General features: G+C 38.8%; 1 protein-coding gene across 2 annotated transcripts in view; it reads left to right on the forward strand.

Moving 5' to 3' along the window:
- LOC150080475 (CTD small phosphatase-like protein 2) overlaps window positions 1-26881 on the forward strand; it is a 237138-nt gene that overhangs the window by 65180 nt on the left and 145077 nt on the right. For both annotated transcript variants that reach the window (XM_090381305.1, XM_090381306.1), the window contains exon 2: window positions 17377-17592. In XM_090381305.1, the coding sequence (XP_090237431.1) occupies window positions 17386-17592 (207 nt within the window). In that variant the 5' untranslated portion in view covers window positions 17377-17385. The remainder of the gene's footprint in view (window positions 1-17376; window positions 17593-26881) is intronic.

Genomic DNA, 26881 nt, shown 5'->3' on the forward strand with positions numbered 1-26881 from the left:
CCATCAGCATTGAGCATGCTCAATGCTTTATACACCTTAATCAGGTGCCTAGTCTCCAGACACCAACATCTAAATATGCTGCACCAGCCAAAAAAATATATCTGAACTACCGAGAGAGAGAGAGAGAGAGAGAGAGAAATAAAAGGGAATCACCAAGGAAGAGAAGAAAGAGAGGAAACCATCAAGGACTTAGCCATCCAGCCCAACACTTGAGCCCATGCTCCAGCATCAGACAACACAAAGACATCCTCCATAGCTGAGGTCCTTGGGGCCCCACAGGAAGTAGCTATAGTTGGTGACTGGATTGTCGGGTAGGAAATATATCCTGCAAAAAGGAAAGGCGAAATAGAAGCAGGGTTTATTTATGTGCAGGGGGCTGAAGTAGATGATGTTGTAAAACAGCTATCATATTTTAAAGGAACGAAAGGTTGTATTGTTGTACACATTGACACTAATGATATTAAGAATAGAAGACCTGAGGATTTAATTAATGAGTACCAAGCACTGTTTAGAAAAAGTCATGAGTTAAGATTGAAATTGTAAGTGTATGCAATCCTGCACAAATGCAATTAGGAAGGAGTATATGACAAGAACCTTGTCAGTCAACTCAACCATACAGAGACTATGCAGGACTCTGGGGGATAGAATGTTTCTTGCCATGGTCTGTGCTTGTTAACAGGAGGCAAGAATATCTGTAGTGTTATTAGGTGGGTTGGAAAACTGCTAGCTTGAGGAGATACACCATAGATCACTCTTAAAGGGCAAAAAACTACGTTTGTAGTGTAAAAGGGCATCATTTTATCTGTATCTCATATTGAGGTTGAATCATTTAAGATATTATTGATATATTTAAGAGTGATCTATGATACACCATAGATCACTCTTAAATGGCAAAAAACTAAGTTTGTAGTGTAAAAAGGCATCATTTTATCTGTATCTCATATTGTGCTCCTCCTTCACAACGAGTTGCCATATATTGCACTACTTCGAATAAGTAACGCTTCACTGAAAGAGAAGACTATTGTTACTTATTCTCAGTGGGCACCACCACCCAGACGGCACCGTTTCAATGCTTGTTGGGTGGGCAGGTACCCTGGTATTGCAGACATGACAATCCAGTTGTGAAGATAATCACACAATATGAGAGATGCTAAAAGGTGTACATGATAATATAAAAGTTAAACTCAAGGCATCATAGGTTTAAGAGTATAAATAATCTATATAATATAGGTGTAAATACACCACAGATCACTCTTAACGGGCAAAAAACTACGTTTGTAGTGTAAAAGGGCATAATTTTATCTGTATCTCATATTGTGCTTCTCCTTCACAAGTTGCCATGTATTGCTCTACCTCGAATAACTTTTATATTATCATGTACAGACTAATAGATTAACAGTAGCTGCAGGCAGAGGTGAAAGTGATTATTGCACTGCTTCTGTTGATCATTCAGCAGGCTGCAAAGCAAGGAATTGTTAATTTCAATATCTGCTGGGGTCCTAGTAAAAAAGTGAATGCATGCACTATATTAGGGCTACTAAGAGTAAAAACAGTTGCAGGTATACCTGTTATGTACACTAATGCCAGGAGCATAGTAAATAAATTTAATGAATTTGAAATATTGATCAAATCATCAAATGCTTCACAACAAATATTGTGAAGATATCAGAGACATGGTGTCACTCAGATATAAGGGATTCAGAATTTGAATATGGGGAATACAGTGCATACAGAAAAGGACAAATAAGACAGGAGAGAGGTTATGCCCTTAGTTAAGAAGCACATAAAATCTATGGCAGTTCATCCAGGGGACATGGGTAGTCAGTGCAGTTTGAATTGGTTTAGTGTGATGTAAGTACTGGAAAAACAAAATTGAGGGTTGAAGTGTGTTTTGGGCCAAATGACTGATAATCATAATGAACAACTGCACAGACATATAGACATCCTGTAAATCGGAATGTCTTATAATGGGGAACTTTAACTTTCCAGATATTGACTGAACCTTGTGGGTTGGTTACTCATACAGTAGAAAGATGATGCATTTATTGGATGATTGTTTCCTACACCAGCATGTTAGAGAAGCAACAAGAGAAAGCAATACTCTTGATGTGATTATCAGCCAGGATCAGATATGTATTGATGTGGGATTTAGTTAAAGATGTAACTAATGTCAAAGGCAAGGGAAAGGGCTTTTGCTTTCTTAAAGGTCACTATAGCAGTCTCAGACAGCTTTAAAATTCAGTGCGGTAGGATCAGTTACCAACAACAAATTTTAAATGGGAAGCACTCAGAGAAGTAATTGTAGTAGCTACTATGTTTTTTGTACCAACTAAGAGATATAGTTCAAGGCATGGGCCTAAATGAATGTCAAATAAACTGTTAGGACTTGTGGCAGCAAAGAAAAATGCATGGGACACAAATTATCTGGTGATACAGATGCCTACAGTAGATATAAATTAGTCTGCAATCATGTCACTACAAAGGTTAGGCAGGCCAAGGCACATTAGGAGAAGTCTCTGGTAAAAAGTGTAGAGAACATAAAAGACTTCTTTATTTATGTAAACAGTAGACGGTAGAGGTTGAAACACATTGGGCCATCAGTTAGAAATGGATTAACTGTTGGTGATTCTGCTCAGGTTGTGGACAAACTGAATGAGTATCTTGCATCTCTTCACACATGAGTATTTGAGTATTTTTTTAGGGATGAGGATGCCAGAAGCATCCCGTCAAATTTTGGCAGGGAGCTGAATGATTTTGTGATAACTGAGAGGAAAGTGGAGGATTAAGTGTTGAAGCTAAATGTAAAAAAAGACACCTGTGGTGGAAGCTATCTATCCAGGTATATTAAGGGAGGCTAGAAAAGAGAGGAGAAAGAAATCTTTAACTATGATTGTGAGAGCATCCCTGGATTCAGAGGATACCCCTATAGTCTGGAGATGTGCAGATGCATCCCCAATTCACAAAATGGGTTGAAAGGGGACATGAGTAATTACAGACCTGTTAGCTTGACTTCTGTTCCAGGGAAATTAATGGAGTCTGCTATTATTCTGCAGTCACAACACAGATTTGTTAAGGAGCAATCTGATTGGATGCTATGACACAGTAACAAAAGAACCGGAGGCAAAAAATAATTTTGATCATATACCTAGATGTCAGAAAATCTTTTGATACCGTTCCACATAAAAGATTGCAATACTAATTGGAACCACATGGAATTAAGGGCAAGTTGCTTCTGTGAATATAGAAATGTTTGAGTGGAAGAAGACAGAACGGTTATTAATGGGCACTGCTCTTCTTGGACTAGTATTGTTAGCAGAGTCCCTCGGGGTTCAGTGTTAGGTCCATTGTTGTTTTCTATATTTATTAACGATATTTTTCGAAGTTTGGAGATTATTATTATTAGCTATATGGTGCAAGGAAGCCTGAGGCTTATGCTGTACCCTCCAAAAAAAATTCCCGAGTTACCGTGTGTGTGTGGGGGGGGGCAAAAGTAGAAGGGAATCACCGAGAAGAATGATGATGTCCAGCTCAGGACCCTGGGTGTGCCAAGCCCAACCCAAACTCGCCAGATGTGAGCCCATGGGGTTTATGACATGAAGGTTTGCGGGATAGTTAATCAGGGCATGCTACTGCAAGAAGATATAGACAATTTAGGCAGATGGGCTGAGGAGTGGCAATTGACAATTAATATTGACAAATGTAAGGTACTTCATATGGAGGATAGTAATGCCAGATTAACATGTATTAGCAGCTGTGGTGCTACACTCAGGGTAGTGGAGAATGAAAAAGACCTAGAGTAATTGTGCCTTCAGATATGAATTTTAAGCAGTGCAGACAAGCTGCCAGGACACTCATGGGATTTTGTTACTGATGTATACAGAAATTTTGCTAGCCGAGATAAGCAGGTGATTATCTCTTGTATAAGGCAGTGGTAGGCCTCATCTTGAATACTGCATATAAGTCTTAAGCCTCATTTTAGGAAACAAATTGAATCTGTTGGAATAAGAGCAGAGAATAGCAACAATATTGGTGAAAGGAGCAAAAGAGTGATCTTACCGAGAAAGGCTCTGGTTTTGCAAATTGCAGCATTTGGAGACTACGCACCTGCGAGAAGTTCTAATTCAGATGTTTAAAGCCTTTATTGGATTGAGTAAGCTTGGTGCTGATCGAATGCTCTATCTCCTGTTCAGACTACATACATGAGAAAACTTAAATTCAAATTGAGGGAGGTTGATTGAAAGTCGGACATGCATAAATTTTCCTTCGGCCAGTGGATGGTTGATTGTTGAATAAACTCTCACTGGTCTTGTACAGATGGTTAGTTTGAGTAAATTCAGGGAAGAACTAAATAAGCTGTTAGGATGGACAGGTGATATGGATGTGTTGTGGTGGGAGCTGGTGATGTATAAGCTTGCTTTCTTACATCATTTGCCACTACTACTATTACTTTTTTTAGTTTAGGCCCAAATTGATGTCAGATAAATTAATGAGGCTCATGGCAGAGAAGAAAAATGTATGCGATACATATAAAGTATCAGGTGACACAGAAGCCTGGGGCAGATATAAACTAATCTGTAATCAAGTCACAAAGGAGGTTAGGCAGGCTAAGGTAGATTACGAGAAATCTTTGGCAAACGATGCAAAGAAAAACAGCAGAGTTCTTTACTTATGTAAACTCTAGAAGGAAAGGGATTAATCAGATTGCAATTCTTAAAATAGATCAGTTGGCTATTGATGATTATGCTCAGGTAGCTGATAAACTGAATGAGTATTTTGCATCTACATTCACACATGAGGAGTTAGCATTAGTAGATGCATTTGATGCAAGAAAGCAAGCTTATGCAGCATCAACCAAAAAAAAAAAAAAAAACCACTTCCACTTCACCCCTCTGTTCGTTCGAAATACCTGTCCAGCTGAGCCTTAAATTTATTTAGGCTATCAACTTCCACGACAAGGGATGGAACTGTTCCACCAAACAACCACCCGCTGGCTAAAGGCAAATTTCCGCACGTCAATCCTACATCTGTCTTCCCTCAATTTGAATTTATGCCCTCTCAGGTGATTATTCTGAGCAAGAGGAAGAATCCCATCAGCATTGAGCATGCTCAAACCATTCAAGGCTTTATACACCTCTATCAGATCACCTCGCCGGTGCATAGTCTCTAGACACTGTAATTTGCAAAACTTAAGCCTTTCTTTGTAAGAGCACCCCTTTGTTCCATTCAGTAATTTTGTTGCCCTTCTCTGTACTCGTTCCAGCAGCTCTACATCCTTCTTGAAATGAGACCTCCAGACCTGTAAACAGTACTCTACGTGTGGCCTGACCATTGCCTTATACAAGGGAATAATCACCTCCTTATCCCTGCTAGAAAAATTCCTATATATCATTGACAATACACCATGAGCTACTCTTGCAGCCCGTCTTCACTGCTCAGAGAACTTCATATCTGCCTGCACAACCACTCCCAGATCCCTTTCATTCTCTACCACTGTCAGTGTAGTACCACAGAGTTGATACGTTGCTCTGGGGTTGCTGTTTCCCATATGTAGTACTTTATATTTGTCAATGTTAAACTTCATTTGCCACCTCTCAGCCCATCTGCTCAACCTTTCCAGATCCTGTTGCAGCAGCATAGTGTCAGTAGTGTCCTTGACAACCATCCAACCTTCGTATCGTCTGCAAACTTGAACATTAAGCTTGATATACCATCATCAATATCATTTATAAATACAGAAAACAATAATGGACCCAACACTGAACCCTGAGGGATTCCACTAATAACATTAGTCCACGATGAGCAGTCCATTGATTACCACTCTGTCTTCTCCCCCTCAACCACCCCTTTATCCTTAGCAGAAATTTGCCTCCAGTGCCACACTACTCCAATTTGTGCAGCAGTCTTCCATGTGCAACAGTATCAAAAGCCTTTCTAAGATCCAAGTATATAATATCAAAGTTATTCCCTGCATCCAGTTCTTTTGTGACTGCATCATAGTATCCAATCAAATTGGTCAGGCAAGACTTCCCCTTAACAAAACCATACTGTGTACAAGCTATAACTGAAGTCTTGTCTAGATGATCCTGCAGTGATTCTTTAACCAGTGCCTTCATTAATTTTCCTAGAACAGAAGTTAAACTCACAGGAAGTGTAATTACGTGTGTCAGCCTTTGATCCTCCTTTGTGAATTGGGGTCACATTTGCACATCTCCAGTGTGTGGGTACCTCCCCTGAGTCCAATGCAGCTGTCATAATTATGGCTAAGGGTTTGCTTACTTCCTTTGCTGCCTCCTTTAATATAACTGGATAGATCCCATCCACCCCAGGTGCCTTTCTTGTCTTTATCTTCAACAATTTCTCCTCCACTTTACTCGCAGTTATTACAAGATTCTCTAGCTTGCTGCCAGAGTTGAATACACCTCTGGCATTCCCCTCACTGAATAACTCCTCATGTGTGAATGTCAATGCAAAATATTCATTTAGTTTGTTACCTACCTGAGCAGGATCATCAACAGTTCACCCATCGATATCAAGTGGACCAATCTGATTCATCCCCTTCCTTCTAGAGTTTACATAAGTAAAGAACTCCTTGGTGTCTTTCTTTGCATCCCTTGCGAAAGATTTCTCGTAATCTGCCTTCGCCTGCTTAACCTCCTTTGTAACTTGGTTACAGATCAACTTGTATCTATCATAGGCTTGTGTGTCACGTGTTAATTTGTATATATCCCGTGCATTTTTCTTCTCTGCCATATGTCTCATTAGTTCATCTGACATCCATTTAGGCCTAAACCTTGAACAATATTTCTTAATTGATATGTAAAGCCTAGTAGCTTCCAAGATAAGTTCTTTGAATGCTTCCCATTTTGAATTTGCTGTTGGTAACATCATCAGTTGGTTTCACTGTATAGAATTTAAATACTGTCTCAGTCCATCGTAGTCGCCTTTACGAAAGCAATAACCCTACCCTTTACCCCTAATGGTAGTTACCTCTTTGAGTAAATCCCACTTCAGCACACTGTGATCACTTCCACCTAGTGGTTCATTTATCTGCAGATTCTTAATGCATGAAGAATCACTACTGATAATGAGATCAAGAGTATTACTCCCTCTACTTGCCTCCCGAACATGCTGATGTACGAAACAATCATCCAATAAATCCACAAAAGCCTTGCTAGTGTGTGAGTGACCAGCCCCCAAATTCCAGTCAATATCTGGGAAATTAAAATCCCCCATTATAAGACTCTCTGATTTACTGGCCCACTCTATTTCCCTGTACAGTTTCTTATTATACTCATCAGAGTCATTAGGCCTATAGCACACTCCTACTCTCAGTTTTGATCTCCCATTGCTTATGTCACACCAAACTAACTCAACACCTCACTGTCCAGCGATGTCGACTGGCTTCACTTCCTTGGATTTTATGTGTCTTAACTAATAGCATAACCCCTCCTCCCTTCGAATCCTGTCTATCATTTCTGTAGACGTACTCCCCAAATTCCAGTTCTGCATTCCTTATATCTGTGTGACACCACGTCTCTGATACCCCAACAATATGTGCCTTTGATGTTTTGAGCAATACCTCAAATTCATCAAATTTATTTACTAAACTCCTAGCAGTGGTGTACACACAAGTATACATGCACCTGTTTCTATTCTTAGCTACCCTAACACAACCTATGTGTTTACTTGTACCGCGATGACTCCCAGCAGTCTCTGAAATATCCTGCATCTTGTTTTTCAGGTTAGTTTCAGTTTGTTTCAGTTATTCAATGAGGGGAGTGCTAGAAGTTTATCAAACTTTAACAGGGAGCTGATTGATTTCGTAATAATTGAGAGCAAAGTGGAGGAGAAATTGTTGAAGTTAAACATAAGGAAGGCACCTGGGGTGGATGGGATCTATCCAGTTATATTAGAGGAGGCAGCAAATTAAGTAAGCAGACCCTTAGCCATAATTATGAAAACTTCCTTGGACTCAGGGGAGATCGCCATGGACTGGAGGTGTGCAAATGTATCACTAATTTATAAAGGGGGTTCAAAAAGTAACACACGTAACTACTGACCTGTTAGTTTAACTTGTGTTCTTGTAAAAATAATGGAATCACTGGTTAAAGAAGCATTGCAAAATCATCTACACAAGACTGCAGTAATAGTTAAGACACAGCATGAGTTTATTAAAGGGAGGTCCTGTCTGACCAAATTGATTGGATACTATGATGTGGCCACAAAGGAACTGAATGCCAAAAATAATTTTGATATCATATACTTGGATTCAGGAAAGTTTTTAAAACTGGTGCATGTGGAAGACTGCTGTACAAATTGGAGAGGTATGGCATTAAGAGTAAGTTGCTACAATGGATAAAGGGATGGTTGCGTGGGAGACGACAGAGAGTATTAATCAGTGGACACTGCTCTTCATGGACAAATGTTATTAGTGCAGTTCTGCAGGGTTCGGTGTTGGGCAAATTGTTGTTTTTATATTTATCAAAGATATTGATGTCCAAGTTTGCAGATGATACAAAAGTTGGCAGGATTGTTAATGACAGTAAAGACAGTCTGCTACTGCAATTGGATCTAGATAAGTTGGGCAAATGGGCTGAGAAGTGTCAACTGAAGTTTAACAGAATAGAAACGTACCAACTATGTGGTACTGCGCTCAGGGAAGTGGAAAGTTAAAAACGACTTGAGGGTAATTGTGCAGTCAAATATGAAGTTTGCTGAGCAGTGCAGACGGGTTGCCAGGGCAGGTCATGTAGTCTTGTCAATGATATATAGGAATTTTGCTAGCAGGACAGTGAGGTGATTATCCCGTTATACAAGTCAGTGGTTAGGCCACACCTAGAGTGCTGTGTAGAGATCTGGAGGCCTCGTTTTAGGAAGAATGTGGAGTTGCTAGAATGAGTACAAAGAAGGGCAAAAAGATTGGTGAGGGGAATAAAGGGATGCTCTTACCAAGAAAACCTGCAAAGTGATCAGATTGAGGTGTATAAGGGCTTGAATGGATTGATCAAGCTGAATGCTGATGGTATTCTTCCTCTTACTCAGATTAAGAACATAAATGGACATGAATTCAAATTGAGGAAAGACAGATGACCCTTGAGGTTGTCACAGACATTCTCTCATATAGGCCAGACAAGCTGCACTTGCTACCTGGGAGTCAAAAACGTTGATGGAACTGATATTTGGGTGACACTCAACTCAAGTGGACCCAATTTCGGCGAAGTCCGGACGGTCTGTGCCAGCCAAATCCTCTGCTTGCAACTTCATGATGGTGGGACTGTTAGTAATCCTGGGTATAACCTCCATGCACAAGCACAAGGTGGGTAACCATCCAGGTGTGAACCAACGTAAGCAGGGGTCGAGGTGTGGCGCCCACACCACATGGAGGAGTGCTGCTCCTCTGTCTTACCAGGCAGTACTAGGTGGTAGATGACTCTCATCAACTGGTGCAATACCACCACTTTGCTTATTGGAGGCTTGAAGTGATGCAACCCAACTTTAGCCTCCAGAGCTAACTTCCGGTCAACCCTTCCCCATCTCTTCCATCATGCAGTATGATTGATGACTTTTGAGGTTATGATGAATATCGTGGCTAGATTCAATCTTCCTTACATTTTGAGGATAGAGCTCTGAAACGGTGTTCACAGGCTGGCAGCTAGTTAGTACACCGGACCGAACCTATTCGTAACTCTCTAGGAGGCTTCCGGATCAGCTAGTGTATAATCTTGCTACCTCTACTCTTCCAGATAGTGACTGGAGGGAGTCCGAGTAGTGTTCAGTCCGTAATCTGAACAAGTGTATGTGGAGGCATTGTCAGGGCCACGTTATGTCAAGGATCTGGGTATATTCTTACCACGTGTACACCCTATCCAAAAATTTCATTACTTCATACAGCATGTCCCCCCCCCCCCATTTTTTCTTACTATTGAATACACCATGAATTATCACACTAATCGAGTAAGCTTATCTGCAAAAAGATCTAAACCTCTCAAACACTTCCTAATTCATTTCACAAATATATGTGGTCTGAATTCTAATCTCAACAATGTCCATTTGCACTTGCAGTCTGCCAAACCCTGTGTACTTTTTCTGACAGAATCTCAGTTATCAGTTTATTCAACTACTGCTCATCTCACTTGTCCAAATTATTCGCTGTACAATTCCTTTCGCCTCAAAGGTGGTACTTGTGTAAATGTCCATTCCGATATTCTCTGTCAGAGACTTGGTAATTTGGAATCTCCTCTTTTCGATCTTCTCTGGCTTAAAATCTCTCTACCTCATTGTGTCAAATTCATCTGTTGTCTCTACCGTTCTCCCAACTCCACTAATCACTTGGAGCTCTTTGACTTCCTCTCTTTGCAACTTGACTTTCTCCAGTCAAACATTCTTAACAGTGAGGTAATTTTCCTTGGTGATTTTAATGTTTACAACTCAAGCTGGCTTCCGTTTTCTAGTCACCGACCCAGCTGGTCGAGATGCTAAGGCTTTTGCAATTACTAATGACCTTGCACAGATTGTTCATTTACCTACAAGAATACCAGACAGTCCTAACCATACAGCCAACACGCTTGATCTTTTTCTCACAAACAACCCTTCTAAGTACATGGTCGAAGTGAGGGGTCGTTTAGGCACCTCAGATCACAACTTGGTGATTTTCTCTTCTCCAATGGAGCCTTTATCTCATGGCTATTCCCAACCTCTTATTGTTTGGCATTACAAGAATGCAAAATGGGATGACTTGCGAGATTTCTTTTCCTTATTCGGATTACTAGTAGTAGTAGTGGCATGTGTTGCAAGAAAGCAAGTGTATGAGCTTATGGAGCATCAACCAAAAAAAGAAAAATAAATAAATAAAAAAATCACACCATTCCCTCCAAATGCCTGTCCAGTTCCACCTTAAATTTTTTTAACCTATCAACTTCCATGACAAATGGAAGTTTGTTCCAGTAATTAACCACCCACTCTGGCTAAAGGCAAATTTCCGCACATCTATTCTACACTGTCTTTTCTTAATTTGAATTTATGCCCCCTTAGGTTCGTAATCTGAACAAGTGGAAGGATCCCATCAGAATTCAGCATGCTCAACCCATTCAAGGCCTTATATACCTCAATCAGATCACCGTGCAGGTGATCTGTTTGCAGAACTTAAGCCTCTCTTGGTAAGAGGATCCCTTCATTCTCCTCACCAGTCTTGTTGCCCTTCTCTGTACACGCTCAAGCAAATCTACATCCTTCCTAAAATGAGGCCTCCAGACCTGTACGCAGTACTCAAGGTGTGGCCTGACCATTGCCTTATACAGAGGGACAATCACCTCCTTTTCCTTGCTAGAAAAATTCCTATATATCATTGACAAAACCCCATGACCTGCCCTGCCAGCCTGTCTGCATTGCTCAGAAAACTTCATATCTGACTGCACAATTACTCCAAGGTCTTTTTCATTTTCTACCACCTTAAGTGTAGTACCACACAGTTGGTAAGTTTCTCTGGGATTATTTCTACCCATATGCAGTACTTTGCATTTTACAAGGTTAAACGTCAGTTGCCACTTCTTAGCCCATCTGCCCAAATTTTCTAGATCCTGTTGCAGTAGCACACTGCCATTAGTATCATTAACAACCCTACCAACCTTTGTATCATCTGCAAACTTCGACACTAACCCTGATATACCTTCATCAGTATCGTTGATAAATATACAAAACAACAGTAGACCCAACACCGAACCCTGTGGGACTCCACTAATAACATTAGTCCACGAAGAGCAGCACCCATTGATTACCACCCTCTGTCTTCTCCCACTCAACCATCCTTTTATCCATTGTAGCAACTTACCCTTAATACCATTCTGCTCCAATTTGTACAATAGTCTTTCATGCGCAACAGTGTCAAAAGCTTTCCTGAAATCCAAATATATGATATCAAAATTATTTTTTGCATCCAGGTCCTTTGTAACCACACCATAATATCCTATCAAACTTGTCAGACAAGACTTTCCCTTAACTAACCCCATGCTGTGTCTGAATTATTGCTGCAGTCTTGTCTAGATGATCCTGAATACATCTTTAACTGGTGATTCCATTATTTTACCCGGAACAGAAGTTAAACTAACTGGTCTGTAATTACTCGTGTCACCCTTCGGATACCCCTTTGTGAATTGAGGATAAATTTGCACATCTCCAGTCCGTGGGGACCTCCCCTGAATCCAAGGATGCTCTCATAATTATGGCTAAGGGTTTGCTTAGTTGCTTTGCCGCCTCCTTTAATATAACTGGATAGATCCCATCCACCCCAGGTGCCTTTCTTATGTTTAACTTCAACAATTTCTCCTCCACTTTGCTCTCAGTTATTACAAAATCAGTAAGCAACCTCTTTCAATTTGATAACCTTCTGCCATTTTCAAACCTTAATAACTCCTCATGTGTGAATGTAGATGCAAAATACTCATTCAATTTGTTTGCTATCTGAGCAGGATCATCAACAGTCGAGCCATTGATATCAAGTGGACCAATCAGATTCATCCCCTTCCTTTTAGAGTTTATATAAGTAAAGAAATCCTTGCTGTTTTTCTTAGTATCCTTTGCCAAAGATATCTCGTAATCTGCCTTCGCCTGCCTAACCTCCTTTGTGACTTGCTTTTATCTGCCATAGACTTTACATGTCGCTTGATAATTTGTATGCATCCAATGCATTTTTCTTCTCTATCATGAGTCTCATTAGTTCATTTGATAACCATTTAGGCCTAAACCTTGAACAATATTTCTTAATAGGTATGAAACTTTTAGTGCTTTCACGATTAATTCCTTGAATGCTTCCCACTTAGAATGTACTGTTGGTAACATCATCAGTTGTAACCACTGTACTCACCTTTATGGAAGCAAAAACCGTTTCCTTTACCCCTGATGGTAATCATATCTTTAAGTAAATCGCACATCAGTACACAGTGATCACTGTTACCTAGTGGTTCCTTTATCTGCAAATTCTTAATACTCGAACGATCACTGCTGATAACCAGATCAAGAGTATCAACCTCTCGAACATGCTGCTGCAGAAAACAATCATCCAATAAATCCACAAAAGTCTTACTAGTGTGTGTGACCAACCCACAAGTTCCAGTCAATATCTGGGAAGTTAAAATGCCTAATTATAAGACATTCTGATTTACTAGCACACTCTATTTCTCTGTACAATTGTTCATTGTACTCATTCAAGTCATTAGGCCTATAACACACTCCTACTCTTATTTTTGCTTTCGCAGTGCTTATGTCACACCAAACTGACTTAACAATGCACTGTTCATCTATGTCAACTGGATGCACTTCTTTTGATTTTATGTTTTTCTTAATTAACAGCATGACACCTCCACCCTTCGTATCCTGTCTATCCTTTCTGTACACATTGTACTCCCCAAATTTCAATTCTGCATTCCTAATATCAGTGTGACACCACGTCTCTGATATCCCAACAATATCCGCCTTTGATGCCTTGACCAACACTTCAAATTCATCAAATTTATTTACTATACTTCTAGCATTGGTATACATGCGGCTATTCCTATTCACCCTTACACATCCCATATATCTACCTGTTTCACGATGACTGCCATCAGTCTCTGAAACCCCCAGAACCCTTCTCTCCAGGTTGCTACCTATTCTGATAGAAGTTTGCAAGAATCACCTTCACCTCTGCCTGCGGCTACTTTTAAACTTTTATTCTCTGAATCCCCCCAAGCTAGCAGTTTTCCGACCCACCTAACACTGCCCCGATAGCATCAGCAAATATTCTTGCCCCCTTTCTATTTAAGTGTGTGTGGCGCCTCCGTAGCCAGATGGGAAGGAGCAGCAGTGCGTGGCACAGGCTTCTTGATTAGACCAGGGTTCGAGCCCCTCACCACCAAATACGGAGGATGCAGAAAATGACTACCGCATATTCCCGGAGCAATATGGCCCTAGTTGCTAATGCTCCTAAAAACCAAATAACAATAACAATATTTAAGTGTATCCCATCCCTGTAGAAGCAGTCTCTCCTGTTAACAAGCACAGATCACGCTGAAAAAAATTCTACCCCTTGAGCTTTGCACATTCCCTCCAGGGCTGAATTGATTGACAAGGCTCTCATCATGTACTCCCTCCTATCGTGTCTGGACAGAATTGCAGAAACTTTCAAATTTAACCCGAACTCACGACTTGTTTGCAACATGTTTCAAAACTTCTGTCAACATTTGCTCAGATCGTGTCAGTGAAATTATTCCTGCAGGAATGGAATCCTTTCCACACTCCACTTTAAAATTTCATCCTTTATATAAACCTTGATTTTCCAATAAATGTGTTAAGGCTGTTCAAGAGAAGAACGTTGCATATCGTAATTGGCTTGTTTCTAATTCTTCAGTTTCATTTTCTGCCTACACCAAAGCTCGCAACAATTGTAAAGCAGTTATTAATCAGTCCAAACTAGAGTTTGAACATGCTAAGTGTAGAAAACTTGCTTCTTTTGGTGGTACCAGGTGTCAAATGAGTACCACAGAGTTTGCATGTTGGATGGTTGTGGATCTCTCCCCTTGAAAAGCTGATTTTACTTTATCCCACAGGTGCTCTTTTGAATTGATATCTGGTGACTGGAGAGATGGCCACATTAAGCTGAATTCACTCTCGTATTCCTGAACTAGTTCTATGCATTTTTAGCCTTGTGATGACATGGAGCATTGTCCTGTTAGAATGTACCCATTTGCAGATAATACACTGCAGCCCTAAAAGGATGTGCCTTGTCAGATATAATTTCCAGATAACCTGTGGCATCCAAATATTACACCAGTGGTCTAATTGTAAACCATAAGCACATTTCCCACATCATTACACTGCATTGTTGACATCTGCAAAATGAATCCATTGACTTGTGCTGTTTTTGCTATATTCTGGTCCTTCCATCAGCGTGAAACACCAGGAATCGAGATTCATCAGACCAGGTAATGTTTTTATAATCCTCCATTGTCCGGTGTTTAATCTTCCTGAGGCCACTGTGACCGTACTCTTGTATTTTGCTGATAGCAGTGAAACCCAGTTTGGTTATCAGCTGTGATAATCCATTAAATGACAAGGTATGGTGAATTGTGCATTCTGAAATGATCCTTTGGTTACTACTGTTGTAATTGATTTTTATTTGACTGACTTTTTTTTTTTTTTTCTCTCGCCCTGTTCAAGTCATGTTAACCTCCATTTGCCTCACACATCAGCAAGCTGTTTCCGACCTCAGGATCATCATTGACTGGATGTTATTTCGTTATTGGACAAATATTAATACACCTGAGACACAGTTGTACATGAAAACTCTAACAGGGTTCCACTTTCCAAGATACCCATACTTACACATTTAGTGCCTACTACCATGTCACATTTAAAATTATTTAAATATTTCATTCTTGCACTAAATTGCAGAGAAAATATCCTTGTGTATCTGCCTGCCTGTTTTATATCACATGATATGAAAACTTGATGCTGTCACTATAGAAGTGCTCCATTTTATGAAAGGGTAGATGTACTTAATAAAATACATAACCAGGTGTCTAGGTTCAGGTGTTCTGCCTATCCACTGAGATCTAAGCCCATCTTGCCAAGTTAGTCAGTATTCAGCAATGAATACTTTATTTATTATTATTATTTATTTATTTTTTTCTTGCCTAGTAGCTGTGATTTTTCATTCTGAAAATCAAAACATATTGACTGGAAGTGGTTATGGTTTTGGGTAGTCTACTACATGACTGACCACTGGTGCATGTGTTGCAAGTTAGAATCTATGTGCCATCACAAAAAAATGTACTGCCCATTGTTAATTGTGGTGCTGGTGTGTGTGCTGCCTTAAAAAAAAAAAAAAAAAAAAAAAAGAGGCGCCTCCATAGCCAGGTGAGCAGGAGCAGCAGTGCATAGCACAAGCTTCTTGAATAGACCGGGGTTCGAGCCCGTGACTACCAAATACGGAGGATGCGAAAAGGTCAGGGAATGACCACCACCTATCTCCAGAGCAATATGGCCTTAGTTGCTAACGCTCCAAATAACAACCAAACAAACAAGCCTTAAGAATCTGCAGCATCACAAATTCTGCTGGCCACTGTTGACTGTACACATATACAAAGAACTTTATTATTGTTATTACAAATAACAGGATTTACAGCTATGTACTGGTGACTGGTGCCTCATTGCCTTAGTTGCTGTGGTGCATATCAAAAACATCCTAACTCAATCTAAGCCATGTGGTGAAATATGGATTACAGAGCATTTTCTCTAGAAGTTTATCCAGCTGTATGTAAGAAGTAAAGAAGTCTCATGGAGTAAGGTTTCCTGGTGCTATCTGACTGTGATTTATCACTAAGCTGACAGATTCAACTGTTTTTGGTCCACTACACATGACATTCTTCCTTTGTTTTTATAATTTAGATATGGCTTCTTCTTCACTGAATGCAAGGAATTCCTTTGAGAAACATATCTTGCAAACCTCATTGAGGTGGATATTGCTTTTGATAAATTGTATTAGTATTAGAATGGCTAAAAGATACAAAGAAGTGTTCCTTTACATGCATTTGCCAGAAAATAATAATAATAGTAATTCCCAATACATCACACTTTTCCCATCATCAGTTCCACCATTCCCTCAGTCGCAATTTCACCCTGGAGTAGTTTATTCCATTGATCTACTGCCAACTGCCCAGAGGTAAACCTCTCTGCTTCCTAAGATTTTATTTTTGTGCTCCCTGGTTCTTGTCTCTCCTACCAGTGAAATTATATCTTCCTCATTCATTTTACTTATCTGCTTCGGGACTTCATATACAACTTAATCTTGTCTTTACCCCCCTACCCAAAGGTATCAAGTTGCCAATCTCTGTAGTGTACAATTTCTAAGCCGTTACTCCTAAAGACAACCTTTTTAATGCCTCTTACCAATATCTGGTTCCTTTCTTTGAACCCTCCTTAGAACCTCTCTCTCTCTCTCTCTCTCTCTCTCTCTTTTTTTTTTTTTTTTTTTTTTTTTTTGTGGTGCTACCCCACACCTATATGCAGTAGTATATCAAGTGTGGTGTTATAGTGGAATAATGACATCCTTCTTTATACTTGAAGAAGTCCAATCAACCATTAGTGGGATATGGTGCATATTTAACAAAAATTATGCATTTCAATGCATCCTGGAGTTTCCACCTCAGTAAGAATCAGAGTCCAGTCGGGAAAGAAAGTCTTCAAACAAATGCAGAGTGTGATTTCTTGACTGGAATAAATGATTTAGATATGCCTTTTTAGATAGTGATATACTTAAGACATTCTTCATAGTGGTGAAGAAAAGTTATGAAAATAAAAATTAATGAAAAATATTTGTTTTGATGTGGTTATTTTTGATTTCAGTTTATTGTCATGCCAGTCCAGAAGAGGCTGCGGGGAAAGTTTTTGTCATCGCTCCACTGCCAGAATTCACAGACATTCAGGAAGCACAGAAGTTGTGCTTGTCTTCCTACACAATCAATATTAGAGAAAGCATGTGCAATGGGAATAGGTATTCAAATAAGTGGTAATCATGTGAAATCTCCTAAAACAAGAAAATCCTTGGGCCAGAATGAAAAGGTAAGTGTTTTTATCTTTTATTAAGCCATTTTAGAATGGGTTATCAAGCCTTCTGTAATTGTTATTGGTGTGCACTCATTTTGCACATTCATCTCGGTGACTCCATGTAGTTCTTTTCATTCCTCCTCTCTCTCCCTTCCAAATTATTTAATCTATGATTAAAGAAAAATTGGATTATATCGACCGATAAAAAATCCATTTTTTATATTAAAAACATGTTTTATTTAATAATAACCAAACCTTTCGCTTGCTCATTCCCTTGCAGCCTTTAGTTGACCTTGCACTGTAAATTTAGCCCTTAACAACTATGAGTGGGTGTGGGTGTTTTATCCCTACAGCAGGCACTTATGTGTTGTTTACTGGATACACCAAAAATAAATAAATATCTATTTATTTATTATTTTATTACATCAATGTGAATTTTAGTTTACTCTGTTATGATATTCAATTTCAATGTGCATCATTATTTTTGGATAACAAGATCTCAAGCTTTTGTGCTATACTAAGGATATTATTTGTTCTTATTATGCAGTATAGTGTCTGAATAAAATTATAAAATTCACAATTTTCAACTATTTCTTGACTTTTATTCTAGAAAATGAAATGGTGTAGAAGGTAAACCACATGCTTGTTCTTGGATTCCTCCCCACTCCCCATTTGAACATTTGTTACACACAAATTGTGGTCCATGAACCCCTGGGTTTGGCAGACAAAGCTGTGGAGATCCATGAGAAGGTAGACTGTTCGTTATGTGTGACACAAATCAGATACATTGCAAAAAAAATCTGTTTCATCTGTCGCTCTAAATCTGAAAGATAGGTTGTTTAGAGCAGAGTTTCTCAACCTTTAGTAGACCTAGGAACATCACACAAGTAGATTTTGGGTTGGAAAACTGCTAGCTTGGGGGGGGGGGGACACAGACTAAAAGATTAACAGTGGCTGCAGGCAGAGGCGAAAGTGATTCTTGCACTGCTTCTATTGGAATGAGTGGCAGCCGGGAAAGCAAGTTGCTGGGGATTTCCAGGATTGCCGGCAGTCATAATGAAACAAGTAAATAGATGGGCTGTGTTAGGGTAACTAATGGTAGAAACAAGTGCATGTATACTTCGATGTGCACTAATGCTAGAAGTATAGTTAATAAATTTGATGAGCTTGAAGTGCTGGTCAAGACATCAAAGGTTGGGATATCAGAGAGGTGGTGTCACACAGATATAAGCAGTGCAGAATTGGAATTTGGGGAGTACAATGTGTACAGAAAGGATAGACAGGACAGGAAGGGAGGGAGGAGGGGTTATGCTGTTAGTTAAGAAACACATAAAATCAAAGGAAGCGCATCCAGTTGACATTGGTGGACAATGCAATGTTCAGTCAGTGTGGTGTGACATAAGCACTGGGAAAGGGAAAATGACAGTAGGTGTTATAGGCCTAACGAATCTGATGAGTACAATGAGCAATTGTGCAGAGAAATATAGTGGGCCCGTAAATTAGAATGTCTTATAATGAGGGAATTTTAACTTTCCAGATATTCAAGACAATTAATACTCGAACACCAGCCAAGTAATTAAATATTTAATGAAATAAAATAAAATAAGATGATACAGTAAACTGAACTATTACAATAAGTACTAAAAGAAATAAAATCGGTTAAAACAGTTAAAAACTAACAGTTCTAAAATCGTTAAAATACCGGAAATCTGAAGCTTTCGGAGACAGCTGTCTCCTTTCTCAACAGTGTACTGTTGCTACAATGACACATCCTTAAGTAACAGGCCCATGGTACTCATGTGACTCACCAGGAACATTGCCAGTATTCTTTATTTGCGCACCGGAGACGGAAGTGACACGGGAGCGTGCCATGTGGAACCGATCATCGCGTCTAAGGACAATCGCGGCTAACCTGTTTCTATAGCAACATGCTAGATGCGATGATTGGTTCCACATGGCACGCTCCCGGGTCATTTCCATCTCCAATTCTAGAATACAGGTCTCCAGATCTGTATTCTAGTAATACAGATCTGGAGACCTGTATTGCTAGAATGAGTACAAAAAAGTGCAACAAGATTGGTGAGGGGGACAGAGGGGTGCTCTTACCAAGATAGGCTTAAGTTCAGCAAATTGCAGTGCCTGGAGACTAGGCACATGCAAGGTGATCTGATTGAGGTGTATAAGGCATTGAACGGGTTGAGCAAGTTCAGTGCTGATGGTATTCTTCCTCTTGCTCAGATTAAAAACCTTGGGGGGGGGCCATAGATTCAAACTGAGGAAACGCAGTTGTAGATAGATATGCAGAAATTTGCCTTTAGCCAGCAGGTAGTTGATTGCTGGAACAGACTTCCATCTGCGTTGTGGAAGTTGATAGCTTAAATAAATTTAAGGCTGAGTTGGACAAGCATTTGGAGTAAAATGCTTGGGAGGGTGTTTTTTTTTTTTTTTTTTGTTGATGCTATATAAGCCTGCTTTCTTGCATCATATGCCTCTGCTAATGCTAATCACAAGTATTCCCTGATTTAGGTGGAGCCAGAATAAATTTTTTTATATATATGTTTTTTACTGTATATAAATATTATGTTGGCATAAAAATGTTTGGGAAAATGAACTAAGATCTCACTCATATTTACGCAGGCAGTACTTGTAAATAAGGCACCTCCGTAGCCAGGTGGGCAGGAGCAGCAGTGCATAGCACACGCTTCTTGATTAGACTGGGGTTCTAGCCCATGACCACCAAATACGGATGATGCGGAAAGGTCAGGGAATGACCACTGCATATCCCTGGAGCAATATGGCCTTAGTTGCTAATGCTCCTAAAAACCAAATAACAAAACAAACAAACTTGTAAATAAATTATGTAAAAATTTATTCCTCAGCATATAATCCCAAGAGATGAGTACCCACAGAACACCAGTTAAAAAAAAATACGAGATTATCCCCCCCCCCCCAAGCATTTCTTTAATTTTAAATTGTAATAGTGCTTAGATTTCACTATCAGAATAAGTCATAAATGCATATTTTACTACAAAGTTTGTAACAAACTACTGAGAATATAAACACTTAACCTGTGAGCAGACATGTTCTCCAGCCACCATAGCTATTTAAATATCAATCAGAGTATCATCAGTGTCAATTTTAATATCTGCATCATTGATTATGTTAGAATTGGTGAAATATGGTAATCTAAAAATGAAATAACAAGTATAGTTTCATTCTGGCACATTTTGTGCTATACAAACTTCCTGCTTGCTGTGATTTTCACAGTGCAATGAATTGTTTCTGGAAATGAAGCTCACTGCTGATGGTTAAGAAGAAATAAAATGATATGGATACCTGATTTCTTGAAGCAGGTAAATGTTATGCTTTACTATTAGCATATTATTTATTATTATGTTTTACTATTAGCATAGTAAATGTTATGCTTTAATATTAGCATAGGTAGGTATCCCATGATTTCTGTCCACTCGGTGTATTTAGGACTTCCTGTAAGATACATCTTTTGGCCCTGATTTTAAGATACTTTTTAATCTGTATTTCAGAAGTTCACACTTTCTCTAGATCGATAGAGTAATCAGTGTAAGCTAATTTGCTCATTGTTTTCCTTTCACGTTGTATGTGTATATAGTGTTGTAATCATATCATTAGCATAAAGAATATTATTTAAAGTGCATAATTGTAGATTATTCCTTATCGTTTTTCCAACAATATTGAAAGGCATAACTCTTGTTATCACTTTGTTACCTCTTTCAGAATTATTTTATTGTCAATGGAAAGGGAAGTTAATTTTCACAACATAAATTGTGATCCTTAGTCATTACATGAATCTGGTAACTGGGAATAGTTTGTGAATCTAGCAAATATCTATACATTAAAATAATTTTCCTCTTAGTGATATTTATTCAGCCAATGGGAGAAGAGGGATGCGGGTTACGTGGTAGTATGTAACAAATACTAAAATATGTAACAAAAGCTTGTTTTACTGTGGTAAAACAGGCTTCTGTTTTAGCCTGATCGTGCTATTCTTGATTTCAGTATGTATTCATAGCAGAGGAAGAGACACACACACAGTGTTGAAAGCTTCTGTAAGTATTTTATTTTATTTTATCAAAAGAAGCAAGCACAGCGAGCAGGGGAAGGGCCCCCTAGTAAACATTAAATACAAAATCTTCAGAGAAGTAATTTTGAAGCTACTTATCTTTTTTTTTTACTTTTAGTTCTATTGTTCCAGACCAAAGTTGTTCCTAGACCAAAGTTGATGACCACTTAAGTGTTTAGCTCTGTAAAGAAACAGAAAGCTACTTTAACCTGTCACCAGTAGTGCAAAGAATTGTTACTCCTCTAGATGTTGGGGTCTAAGTGATTCCACATATGTAGAACTTTAAAAATCAGCAAGGAATAATTCAAAATTGTTCACTTTTTTGACCACTTTTATTTTCAATCTTTTCTGAATGCAACTACGAAAAATTCATTTTTTATATTAAAAACATATTTTATTTAATTTTTGAAAATAAAACTCCCTTTAAACCTCTTAGTGAGCAAATTGTAAATCGAAAAACCCATGCACTTAAATAAATGCATACAAAATGGATGCCAGCTGACAATAAATAACAGTAGTGCAGCTGCATGAAATATGAAGCCAATCTGACCAATGTGATGAATTGTCTGAACAATCTGATTGGACACTACAACACTAACAAAGTAGCTGGGTGCAAAAATTTAATTTTGACATTTTATATTTAGATGCCCAAAATTCTTTTGATACTGTTGCACATAAAAAGACTTCTATATAAATTAGACCAGTGTGGCATTAGGGACAAGTTACTGCTATGAATAAAGGAGTGGTTGAGTGGGAAAAGACAGAGAGTGGCTATCAATGGGCACTGCTCTTGTTGGACTAATGTTATTAGCAGAGTACCCCAGGGTTCAGTGCTGGACTATTATTGTTTTCTATATTTATTAATGATATTGATGAAGGCATATTAGGCTTAATGTCTATACCTGATATGCCTATATATGATAAAATGCCTGTATATCATTGATATACAGGAATTTTGTCAGCAGGGATAAGGAGGTGATTATCCCATTGTATATAAGACAAAGCATACTCTTACCAGGAAAGGCTTCAGTTCTGCAAACTGCATCATCTGGAGACTAGGCACCCTGCAAGGAGATCTGATTGAGATGTTTAAGGCTTTGAATAGATTGAGTAAGCTCAGTGCTGATGGAATTCTTCCTCTTGCTCAGACTAGAGGTCTGCACGGGCCTGCATTTTTTATTTTTACCTGGCCTGGCCCGTCCTGAGCCCGAATTTATTTTTCAAATTCACCCTCCAAACCAATTTTTATCCCACCCCGATTGAAACTTTTTGTATATTAATAAAATCACTAACATTACTTTGAAGTTTCATAATAATAAAAAAATAAACTTTCAGAATCAAAATTCAATGTTAATAATTATATAACAATAATAATTATCCAAAATAATTATCAATATTAATTATATAAAAAAGGAAATGCGATAAATTTCAGTTTACCATATTTAATATAGTAATTCCAAAATAAATATCGATATTCAAACCTGGGGGCTCACATCTGGTGAGTATGGGCTTGGCACACCCAGGATCCTGAGCTGGATATCATCATTCTTCTCTTTCTTGATGATTCCTTTCTCCTTTTGACTCTCTCTCTCAGGGTAACTTGGGAATTTTTTTTTTTGCCAGTGCAGCATAAGCTTCAGGCTTCCTTGCACCATATGGCTAATAATAATAATAATAATCCACCACTACTTAAATTAAAAAAATTAAAACTGACTGTCTCTGGCAATTCTCACTGTATGAATGGTGTGTAAGCATTCCCCTTACCTGTATTTCTAAATTATTGGTCAGTATTGGATATAGCAAAGAAGCAGTTAGAAAGTGTTACAAGTGAATGTTCTTTGAATTGAGAATAGGTCAGTGCAAAATCTCGGATGTAGTAGAACTAGGGATTAACAGTATCACATTTTTAATAAATATTGTATACTGTACACATACAACTAAAAAGGAACCCATTGCCAGGGGACATAATGACTCATATACTCTTGATATAACATAAATTGCGACTTAATGCTCTTTTAAGGGTAAAGACTACTTTACTGAGAAAAATACAGACCGGGTCATTTCCATAAAAAAAGTACAAATTTCAGTGAATTTTGGAGACATTGCAAAGTGTGCAAAGTTATTGGTCAATTAAAAGTGTCAACAGACAACTAATACACATTTTTTCTAAAAAACCTTTAAGAATCTAAATACATAACAAAATATTTTTTAAAAAATGTATATAGGAAATAGCCCGAAAAAGTCTGAAATGTTCGGAAATAACAATTCATTACAATTATTTTTGCCCGAACATCCTTCATGTTATCTGGGCTTTGGGCTGGCCCAGCCCGGGGCCCAAGTTGGGCCCGTGCAGACCTCTAGCTCAGACTACACACATAAGGGAGCATAAATTCAAACTGAGAAGGGATTGCAAGTTAGATGTGCAGAAATTTGCATTCAGAAAGTGGTCAATTTTATCTGGTGTTGCAGAGGTGGATAGTTTGAATAAATTTCAGGAAGAACTAGGTAAACTATTAGAAGTGATGACTGATATGGGAAGTGTTGGGTTTTTTCTGGCTGATGCTCTGTAAGCTTGCTTTCTTGTATCATTTGCTACTAAGCCAGAGAGCATCATTGATCAGAGGAAAGTGCTATCAATAAAGCCAGCTCACTGCCAATAATTGTATGTGACAGATGTCATTTACATGTGCATCTAATTAGGTTTAACTTAATTCCTGAATTTTTCGTAATTAACTAAGAGTTATTGAACATTTCAGTAGAGAACTCGAAGAAAGCATGTTTAGAAACAGCTATTAGGAATTTTAGCTGTGTGGATAGAGGAAATGAAGAGCATGAAATGACTGTGCTTTAAGAAATAAATGCGCTTCCAGTATGATGGATACTCAGCCTGAATATTGTGATATTTGATAATTATTAATGATTTATTTAATTTAGACCCCTATTAGTGGTGCATGCATGTCTTTGAATCAATCAGAGGTGTTTGCGTTCTGCAGTGTAACTGATTTCAGTTGTTTTTAAGTTCAGACTGTATGTGAATTACATATCACATATCCTTGTTGAGTGACCAATCTATTAACAAAACTGTCATCCTCCTATGTGAATCAGTTAAATTTTTATTTGCTAATTTCCATAGTGATGTAATCAGCCTTTGTCCACTAGTGAGCCTTAGTCCTGAGCTTTTGAACTGTTGCAACTGAGTCAACATAGCTGTGTTGACTTCACCTGTTGCTTCCAGCTAGCATTTGTCCCCCACAAAAGGTTATAATACCCAGTCTGGAGCATGTTTACAGCAGGCCTCTGTATATCTCAACTGGCACTATATACAAACTTGAACTATTCAAACAAATCTTATACAAAGAGCTGAATCTATGGTTGCCTATACACAAACTACAAACAGAGTCAACATTATGCTGCATTTAAAATTGACAGTAGACTGCATCAAGCAGACCTGAAAGAAAGCATCACTGTTTGGCCCATTGGAACCCGAATCAGGTTGCTAATCCATTACTAGCCAATCCACACCTAAAGTGAATGCCCAATCCCAACAGAAGAACATTCAGTCCAATTATGGCTGACTTGGTAACCATGCAGGTTGGCCAGAAAGAATGCCAACCCCTGAAATTCCATGAAGAACCTGCACTAACATACAAAGACAAACTGCCCAGTGATGGGGACGTATTCAGGGGTCGGCAGAAGGGGCATATGCCCTCCCTTAACCAAAAATTTGAAATTAAAGAAAAAGAAGGCAGGAGACATTCTAAAAAAAAAACTCAAAAGCCTGGTAACCATTACCCCCCCCCCCCCACACACACACACAATGATACCTGGATACGCCACTGCCCAGTGATAATACCTACCACCACAGAAAACACAAGGTTGCCTTATTCTGTCATGATCTCTGCACAAAGTAAAAGCAAGACTTGTTCCTGTGTGGATAAAGATAGCTATACACAGTATACAAATGAAATTCCAAGATGTAAAATTTCTAAGAAACAAATTCAACACCATGGAAAGTATTCTATTATCAGGCTCCCTAGACATCCTGTGTCTTGCAGAAATTTACCAGTACCAAGCCAGATGAATATCAACTGCTCTATTCCTGCAAGCTTTCACAAACAGGCTGCCTTACACAAAGATTGCAGTGGGGCAGGGTTTCCATAATCCTCAATACAGCCTAGTTTTCAATCATTTGCTCTGTCGCAAGTTGCTCTCAACACGAAGTTTCAGTGATAATACCAACCATGGTTGCTGTTAACAAAAGCACTCACTGATTAACTAATAATATGTACTCAGCAACCATCCATATTGTATGCAGAGATTTCAGTCTTCAGCCACCCATTTAACACCTCCAAAATTGGCTCGCAGATATTAGCTCCTCCAGTCATTCCATATCATCCAAATTAACCATCTGCCAAAGTGGGATTAAAGTCTTCTAGGCATATTTTTTGTTCAGTAACATGCCAATTTGAAGAAATCACAAGCAAAACGTTTCAGTCTACTACTAATGAAATTTGTAGTTCTGCTATTCCTGTAAAGGACTTTAATATTCCCAAAACCAAATCAGTTTGAAAGGCCACTACCCCATGACTTCTTAATCTCCAGCACTGCGTTGAAGCTGCGTTTTCTATCCCTTGGAATATCTGGGCTGAATGTGAGCTGAGCCTCATGATTGACCTAATGATCAAATGAGTTCAATACCACTGTCCTTCAGTGGTATTGAACCATCATCCCCATGCTTCCGAGCATGGTTGACTTCTCCAGCTCAAATTAAATCTTCCACTACACCTCCTCAAAAGAACTCAAAAAAAAAAGGGGGAAAGCCTCTCTACAAAGCAAAATCTTGTTCTCTGGCTTTTTTTTGTAGAACATGGACTTTAATGAATGGGTCGATTATGTTCCCAGATTGTCTAATCAGCCTCTAGCTCTAGCTGATAGTCAATTCTTTTAACTACTCCCATCCCACTCATGATTTTCAGGAAAAAACTAATACAGGCCATTAGTGATATCCCTCTCACAGCAATCACTGGTGACAGTGGCACCCCCGATTCATCATCAATCTGCTCCTCAACCTATATAACAGATACTTTGAAAATCACAACTTTCACCTCAGTATGGTAGTGTCTGCAAAATTCCCTTTGTGAAGCTTCCAGCTTAGCCATGAATTAAAAGAAAGAGCTACATAAGCCAACTCCATAATGGAGAAAC

Source organism: Mastigoproctus giganteus, chromosome 9 (assembly GCF_048544385.1).
Source record: "Mastigoproctus giganteus isolate SK-2022 chromosome 9, ASM4854438v1, whole genome shotgun sequence".
Classification (NCBI taxonomy): Eukaryota; Metazoa; Arthropoda; class Arachnida; order Uropygi; family Thelyphonidae; genus Mastigoproctus; species Mastigoproctus giganteus.